The sequence below is a fragment of the Monomorium pharaonis genome, chromosome 5 (genome assembly GCF_013373865.1).
Source record: "Monomorium pharaonis isolate MP-MQ-018 chromosome 5, ASM1337386v2, whole genome shotgun sequence".
NCBI lineage: Eukaryota > Metazoa > Arthropoda > Insecta > Hymenoptera > Formicidae > Monomorium > Monomorium pharaonis.
The window spans coordinates 15,371,025-15,380,367 of NC_050471.1; the positions used below are offsets into that span (position 1 = coordinate 15,371,025).

At 27.8% G+C, this 9,343-nt stretch overlaps 1 protein-coding gene and 1 long non-coding RNA gene across 3 annotated transcripts; one reads left to right on the forward strand and one right to left on the reverse strand.

The window, feature by feature from the left end:
* Window positions 1-3,411: 3,411 nt before the first annotated feature.
* LOC105836547 (protein Mpv17) lies at window positions 3,412-7,129 on the reverse strand. 2 transcript variants are annotated; one of them, XM_012680654.3, is made up of 4 exons: window positions 6,902-7,129; window positions 5,493-5,616; window positions 4,393-4,614; window positions 3,412-4,317 (listed from the first exon to the last, which is right to left on the reverse strand). In XM_012680654.3, exons 2-4 carry the CDS (start codon window positions 5,613-5,615, stop codon window positions 4,177-4,179), a joined length of 486 nt encoding a protein of 161 aa, XP_012536108.1. In that variant the 5' UTR covers window position 5,616; window positions 6,902-7,129; the 3' UTR covers window positions 3,412-4,176. The 2 variants fall into 2 exon arrangements, with proteins under 2 accessions (XP_012536108.1, XP_012536107.1); XM_012680653.3 differs by having other exon boundaries at window positions 5,493-5,602; window positions 6,902-7,128.
* Window positions 7,130-7,213: 84 nt separating this feature from the next.
* LOC118645607 lies at window positions 7,214-8,328 on the forward strand. The gene is made up of 2 exons (XR_004963309.1): window positions 7,214-7,374; window positions 7,597-8,328. It is a non-coding gene; the product is annotated as an uncharacterized LOC118645607 (long non-coding RNA).
* The last annotated feature ends 1,015 nt before the right edge of the window (window positions 8,329-9,343 follow it).

Below are 9,343 nucleotides of genomic sequence, written 5' to 3' on the forward strand. Positions count from 1 at the left end.
TGCGGACACACCTTGTCGTAATTTTGCTGCAAAGGTCTGCTCGAGTTTGCGCCATTTTGCTAGCTGGGTAGCTTATGTTACACTCGTAGCAAAACCTACAATTTTATAATATCATCAGTTATAGCCCAGTGAACACAGTAATATAGTGTAACAGCAATGTAACTGAATATAACAGGTTACGTTACTCTAAAATTACACGTAACTTACATGTAAGTTACAATTTCTGACTCAACAATATAACATGTTATAATTACATGTTATATTGAGTCGGAAATTATCTAACCGTCATACAACAGTTACAAAGAAAAATAAAATAAAATAAAAATTTCATTTTTTTTTAAATTATTTTTATCAACAGCACATACTAAATTTAGGATAAATTTTTATTAATTAATTAAATTTAAATTATGTTATTTTTTATTTTATTCTTACTTGCCGCTGCTAGGTTTGAACCCGGGACCTTAAGATGACGAACCTTGTACTCTACCTGCTACGCCAATTTGACTCATCGATATAGGTATTTGTTATTGTCTACATATATCTAATATATGTTATAAACTGACGCAACTATATTATTTTTTATAAAAGCAATTAATTTTGCAAAACATTAAAAATAAATAGCATTAATTTATTTACTTATTAATTTCATTGTTAAATTTATCTTTTTCCATAACCTTAATAATTAATTTGATGGAAATTGCGATCTATTTAGCATTAATCTTTGAAGCGTTCAAATGATTAATTAAATGGTTAACTATATAGATCGTATTATAAGAAAAAATTGAATAGTATACATTTATTATTATTTTTGTTCAACACATGATGAATTTCGATTTTGTGCATTTTTTGTGCGCAGTAATTGTAGACAAACCGTTATTTTTGAAAACATTATCTTTATAATAATTTTTTTTATTATCAAATAGATCTATCATTCAGGATGTTATAATGTTGTCTGATTTCTGAGTCAACTACGACGCATCGTTCCATAATAACATTGATACGAACGTGTTATGTTACGATATATTATACAATTTTTGTTGAATAACTGTAACGCCAAAACGATGTTTAACAGCTATATCACTTGCGTATAACAAATATTACGTAACAGGTTATTTCCATGTCATATAGCACCTACATATCACAAGAATAACAATGTTAAATTACTTGTAATTTCCATGTTATATTGCCGCTATAAAATGTGTTCACTGGGTCTCTACTTTTTACTAAGTCTCTTGTTTCTAAAACAAGCCTGTCCTAAAATCATAATGATTTCGATAACTACTTTTGTACTGCTTACATATTATATGATTCATAATTGCACTCCTATTATTCAAAAGCATTGTTAATTAAGTTTTATCTAGTACTATATCAAAAATTTTATGTTGGTTATCATTTTCGCTTTTAGTTTAGAAGTTATCAATCATTCGGGTCGAATAAACCGTCAGAATGGTCAAGTTGTAAGATTGCTCGCTATTGGCCTAAAGCGCACACACGGCAACATACTAGCCGTTCATTGGACATCGTCACCGCGCATGTCACCACTCGCGGCGGAAGCAGCCAGCGTGCGCCGCAGCGTATGCGGCGCAAGCAGTCTTTGTTAACAACTCACTCAATACGCATAGTACTGTGACCCTTAATTGGGTCGGAAATCCATCAGGGGCTTTTTAAGAACTCACTCAATAAACAGCAATTATTCGACTTTGAGTCACGGTTATTCCACGCCTCGCGCTTACCATTCCTGACCAGGAGTACGTTCCAAAACCCGAACCTCCCTCCGCCTTTTACACATTATTCTTTTCATGAATGAAAAGATTATGATTCCATCTTTTTACTCTCAAAATTTTGTTACTCTCTCAAATGTTTTCAGCGAGAAAATACATTATACTTTCGATGAGAAATCTTACAAGAGCTATAAGAGCAATGTTAATTAGCTCTACAATTGATTGCATTTTTTTCTCCAATATTTAATCGGCAATGCGATTTGAAATTTCATGTACATACGTATTTTAGCACCGACAATGTGTGCATGTATTAGGACCATCTGAGATATTTTGCAAACGTATTTAATATCTTTACAGTGCGTTCTGAATACGGATCAAAATATTACATAATATATGCAAATGTAGATAATGTATATATGTAAACATATGTCTATTCTTTTCTCAAAAATAATTCTCTGAGAATTTTTATTTGCTAGATATTTAACAAAATTTCCAGGCCAAATTAAAATGGTTTGTTACATAGAAGTTGAATTATTATATAGGATTCATATTTTCATAGAATGTCGCATTCACAGATCAAAAAATTTAAGATATAAAATTTTTCAAATATGTATGGTTTTTACAAAAGACATATTGTTTGAAATTTTGATTTATTTCAAAGTACAACAAAATAAAATGTATTATAAACATAAAAATTACTAATATTTAAATTAAAATGTTTTTTAGAATAATTTTAAGCAATATATAAACATGTAAACGACCATTTCAATTTTTTCATATTTTTTCTTCCTTTTCTGAATTCCACTCTATCATTTTTAAGAAAAAAATGCAATTTGACATATAGCAGGATTGAATAAATAATTGATGTAAATTTTATTGACAAATTCAATCACAATTTGGAATACAATTATTTTCGACTGTTGTGGAGATTTATCGTATAAATTAAACAAATATAACAGTTAATCTTATGGAAAAATATTATTGATCACGCAAAGTAACTATTAAAACTAATAGTGTACAATATCGGATTCAAATGAATTTTTAAATTTCCGATAGCTTTTCGCAAGTTCAATAGTATTTTTTCATAAGAAAAGGAATATCAATATCGATACATAGTACGTACTTATTAAAAATTTAGTGAAAAATACTTTTAATTTTTTATAAATAGAACTGATCTTTTAATGAAACTCTTATGGCATATTTATTCAATAATTTATTGAACAAAGGTGTTATTGTTAAAAATTTGGAAGCACTTTTATCATTGCTATCTGTGTACAAAATTTTTACTGTCATTCGTAATCTTAAAACTCTTGCCACTTGAAAACTATATTATAATCTCAACATTTTTGTATTAGAATTTTTATCTTAAAATGTTACAAAGAATTTATTATTAAAATATTTCGCACCAGTTTAGAAACACCTTGTATATATGATTATAACATTTTTTTTTAATATTTGTATTTATGAAGAAAAAGGGAGAATTAAAAAAAATATATTTAGAAAATCACTTATAAAGAATTAGTAGCAATGTAATTGGTCAAGTATGAGTTGAATTCAAAAGTATAATATTTAATCATAATTTTAACAAAAAGTTTCCTGAGAATTTCAGGTTTTCCAGGTAATAGATACTCTGGTAAAAAGAATACAACAAGAGTTATGCGTATTAGGGTAGAAATTAATACACAATTAATTTAACTAATATCATATGTATTTAATGTCAAAATCGCAATTATACACAATTAAAGTATAAAATATGTAAGTATAAATTAGAATTTTTTTCCTTATCCAAATGTATGTATGTACACAAAACTGTTTCGTATATAAACTGCGCAATAATGAAAATCTATAATACATGCAATATAAACTACAGATTTGCAGAACTACAGTAAAGTTATTGAGTAACTACTTTGATATGAATTAATTTTACATAACTCAAAATGTGTGTACAGCTGAATAAAATAATAAAAATACTTAAGAGTACATATATTTATAATTTATATAACAAAATACTTAAGTTTAAAATAATAAGAAAGTACATGTAATCAAATGCTAAAGTTCTATCTAATTACTGCCTCAAAAGTTTTGAAATAATCAAGTAACTCTGTCTTATAATTAACTATTGTGCATTGGCATTATAGTTTTCTCAAAAATAAGTAGCGTATGACAATATGAAATAATAAATTTAAAAAGTAGACAATTTGGATAGTAATACTTGATCTCCGGTAGTCTCTTGAAAAATCAAGCCATTAATTTCCAGTGATGCATTAGTCAAAATTTTACAGTCATGATTGGCATATTAGCACCACGACATAACAAACTACTAATTGTAGTTGCAAGCAAAAAGATTTCATAAGTAATTACTAAAATTTGTTACCTAATCATGAAATTACGAGTAGCCATAATACTTATAAGGGCTATAATATACTACCTCTCTTTATAATTTATCACTTACATGTTATATAAATTTGTTATGTTTGTCCAAACTTGTTCTATATGAAATATAACTATTCCATAGTAAAGCAACTGACTGTACAACTAGAGTTTGATAATGCAAAGGTACCAAAGAAAAATTTACAAGTTGTACCATAGGCCACAGCTAAAACAAAAATAAAATATTCGGTATAAAGAGTAAAAAAAAGGCATATATATATATGACATACTACTTTCTTACCTTGTAATTGTTAATTAAAATATCACTATATTCATTTTTTAATTTAATTTTGAGCCTTTCAATATCTTTTCCTTGGCAAATACCAATAGAAATTAATAAAACTGTTAAAAATATAGGTGCAAAGAACAGTTGGTCACAAGCAACCTTTTTAATTGCAACAGAATAACTTTTGGAGCCTATGTATTTATCTAAGATCCCATACCATGTTCTCGTCACTGGACCCTATATATGTTATTGACATATTATACGTAACTTGTTGCTACAATATCCTATGTATGAATATAAAATTTTATATTATATATTACTTAGATTATGAATATTTTATTAAAATTAATATATAATATTAAACCCTGAAAAATTTTAATAAAATTTTGGCACACTTAATGTTTGATTAAATTTGATAAAATTTCAATAAATATAATATAAAATTTTAATTATATTTCACTAAAAAAGATTATTTTAATTTAGTATGAAAAACAGATAACATTTAATAAGAAATTTTAATAATAATGAAATTATAATAAAATTCAACAAAATTATTAATACTATTTAATAGTAAAGGAAAAATTGAAATTGCAACAAAAAATTGCAAGTACTTTGTAATGATAAATTAATGACATTTTATTAAAATTGTAATAAATTTTTTATTAGATTGCAATAAAAAATTTGTAAAAACAAAGAATGTTATTTTTTTAAACTACGTAATAATTCTGCATTATTTTTTTTTCTAACATATATAGCTTTTTATTATTAGGTATAATTGATGTAATCGTTAATTCTATATCGTTAATTAATGCATGACTGAGGATGACTAATTATAAGTACAGTCCAAATGTCTCAAGAAGAAATTACTAGGTCTTAATTAATAAACTTATCTTTTTTATCCTTATATATTTTTATTGATACATTTGTAAGCTCATCTTTTGACCTGCTTTTAATATTTAGCAACTCAAAATTTCAAAATAAATATAAAATTCAATGAAATTGCAAATTTTCTCAAAATTTTATTAAATTTTTCCAGAAAATTAAAGGCTACACAGACATATCAAAAATATTTTTAAAAATTTTGAGTTTTAAATACAACATTTTTAATTACTTACACTAATAAAAAAACCAATGCCTGCAAATTGCATTGTACGTACAAAATCAATGGTTTTTGAATTATCTATAAAATTCTGTGCAATCTGATCACCAAGTCCCATTAATATGCCTACATATTCCATTCTTTTTAATAAAATAATTTGTAATATTTATTAACTAATTTTTATAATGTAAATTAATAATATAGTGAATATTAAGTTTACATTTTCATATACAGGAAATAGATAAAATAATGTGAACATTTTGAAAATGTATTACTTATTTATATAATAAGAGATTGGCTCATAATTTGTTCGTAAATTTTATACTTGATTAAAATGAAATGATATTTAAACATCAGTGCAATATACTTTTTAAGAAATATTAAAGAAAAAAGTTTTTTATTTTGCATTTTAAATCTGCTCACAATGATTAGATGACATTTAAGTCAAGCTGTTATATTAGTCAGATAAAATGTTGAAGTTTTGAATAACAACAATTTTGGAACATAGTGAAAGAAATAAATTTATTCAGTCAAAATCATTTATATAATTTGAATCACATTCTGCTAAAAAAATAGTATAACATTTCAGTGATGATTTCAATCATTATGACTCTATTACAAACAAGAAAATTTGTGTTAAAGACAAATGGTGTTAAAGAAAATTTATTTCTTATAAAAGTCTTTTATTTCATATTATTTTGTCCCTCTCCTGTAAGTAATATTTTGAGTGAGTCACAAATGCTTACAGTGTAAAACAGACACCACCCATCAAATTCTATAAATTTATCCTAACTTCAACTAAAGCAGTCATCAGATTGGTGGTATGTTTTACACTGTGTACATCTGGGACGCTTCCAATATTTTATTATAAAAATTTTAATAATTCCAAATATCACATTTTTATTTTATAAAAGAGTTTTTTCATATAATCATTTTAATTTTATGTATTACATTTGCCAAAAACTTTGAAATTAATAAATATTTATTATAACATATTATAGCTAACTATACCTCGTGATTTGTTCTTTTTAACTGAACTTCTTGCACAATTCTTTTTTCTTTCTCTCAACATAAAAAGAGAATGGAAAGACAAACTATGTAAAAATAAAAAAATTTGACCAAAGAGAACACTACCTTCATTTCATCTATTTCAAAAACTTTTCTAACTTTTAATTACTTCACCTTCACATAATTTACTTGCCTTAGAACAGTAATTTTTTATTTTCTTTCAAATCTTTGTTTTGAATTTAAAAAAATACCAAATAATTATTTCAATGATTTCATGTAAGGTAAAAAAAACATTAACATTTAACCAAAATATATAAACTTAATATTTGATCAAAATATTAATTTGTATATAACTTTTACATATGCGCGTGCATGTGTCGATACAAGTGCATATAATCATAATAAACTGTTAATTACCAGCTTGTACTGCTTGTGTACCCACAGGATATTGCCTTAACAATCTTTGATATAATCTCTTTATATTTCGCATAATTATATGTTTCTCGATATTATTATTTGTGGAAATTGTAGTTATATATGTTTGTGGTGTATGTAAAATAATTTTAGATTATTTGTCAAAATAATTATAAAGAATACAATTTAAAATCACGAAGCACCAAATCTAAAAAGACGAAAAGCGATAAAAATTGGTTATAAAAATCTGATGATATACCAGGGGCTGTAATCTCTTATGTATTTTTCGTGACCAGCGTTTGTTGCGCCACCGCTGTAAGCGAACCCGCCGAACCGAACTAAAATGCAATATGGCCGTCTAAAATCAACATGGCCGTAGTAATGAGTTCCGTTCAACGAGTAAAGTGGAGCAAAGTGAAGTGAAGCAAAGCTTACGAGCAAGCGAGCGTCAACCGAGCATCATTCTCGTTATCTGGGTATGTGAACATAAGATATATTGAGTTTCTTACACAGCTATACCCATCGTAAACATTTATATTTCATAAAAAGGAATTCATTTTAGTCAAATGTGAGTAGCTTATTTCTTCTTGATGAAAAAAAGGCGTTAAATACCGAAGCTCATAAATGTAACATCGAAAGGAGAGTTATTCTTAGTTATTTAATTTGTGGTGTATAAAGAGACTGTTTTTTTTTTTTAGACACCAGTAGCTGTTCCAGCTTTCGACTCTACACCAGCCTTCGACACCAGAAGAGTTATAGAATAAAGATGCTGTGGCTGCATTTGGAAACATCACCTGAGTGCTCTCGGATATCATTCTATGATAGAATGATGCCCAAGAGCACTCGGGTGACGTTTCTGAACGCAGCCTGTCGGAAGAGTTAAATGAGGGAGCTACAATTACAACCAAGAAAAAGAAATCTATGATCACATTACTTAGCCTGTTGCAAGTTGCAAAGAAGCAGCTGATTCCACGTGGATGTAAGAAAGAGCCTACAATTAGTTGAAATACGAGATATAACGCATTTGAATAAGATATATTGAATATATTACTGTTGTGACAATGATTTAAGTTATTTGGCAACTTATTTATAATAAGTATTATGTACGAATTCTATGAGAAAAATCTATAAATCATACATTGTTGCTATAAATTCTGAAGCATTTTAATTGGATATGTTTAATTTTAGTTAAGTAAAACTGAATAAAAAGTAATACATTAACGCGCACGTATACGTTGAATTGTATACAAATATTTTTACAGCGAATATTTTTATATGCATTGAATGGACACGCGACTTAAGTTTTTACGCTAGTGAATACTTTTCTCCAAATATTTTTCTATGTAATGTTTTATATGCAAATTATAACATTTTATGTTTGTACTAAATATGTAATAAAACATGTGAAATAAATAAGTTCAAAAATTTTATTAAATATTATTAATTTGGACGTGTACATGTGTGCATGTGTGTACGTGTGGGTCAATGGAAGGGAAGGGGAGTGAGGTGAAAGGGGAAAGAGCGGCCATATTGCATTTTAGTTCGGTTCGGCTGGTTCGCTTGCAGCGGCGGCGCCACAACCGCTGTTCACGAAAAAAGCATGGGAGATTACAGCCCCTGTGATATACGACTGGGCCATCACACACGAAATGACATATGTGGTCTGTTCTTTCTATCTGCACTGTTGCACTGGTGCAATAAGTTAGAATGAGAAAAAATATACTTGTCTTACTTTTTAGAAAGAACAGACCAATGGTTCTGTTCTTTTTGATGCACTGGTGCAGTAAGTTAGAATGAGAAAAAATGTATTTAGGTTTGTTCTGGTTGCCTACACTTTTACACTTCTACGAAAAGTATAAGTTCTCATTGGCTGGTTAAAAATATAAACCAATAAGAACTTATATTTTTCGTAGAAATGTAAAAGTGTAGGCAACCAGAACAAACCTTTTATCTTAATGCTAGCGCCACACTATGCGCGTATTCGCGATTCGTAATTCATAATTCGCGATTTATCTGACCACTCGACCAGCGAATCAGTGCGAATGACGAATCGCGCATGATGAATCAACGAATTTTCTCACCACACTATTCATGAACGTCAGATAAATCGCGAATTACGAATTAGGGCCACCGCACAAACTCTTCCATAACGCGTTACGTTACGTTAAGTGCTCCATACGAACCTAAGTTGTACTTAAAATTTAACTTAAATCAACGCACAAAGAAATCCTTAACGTAAGAACTTAAGAACTTACGTTAAAAGTTTCTTTGTGCGTTGATGTAAGTTTAATTTTAAATACAAACTTAGGTTTATGGAGCACTTAACGTAACGTAACGTGTTAGGGCCACAGCACAAACTCTTTTATAACGCTTTACGTTACGTTAAGTACTGCATACGAACCTAAGTTGTACTTAAAATTTAACTTAAATCAACGCACAAAGAAA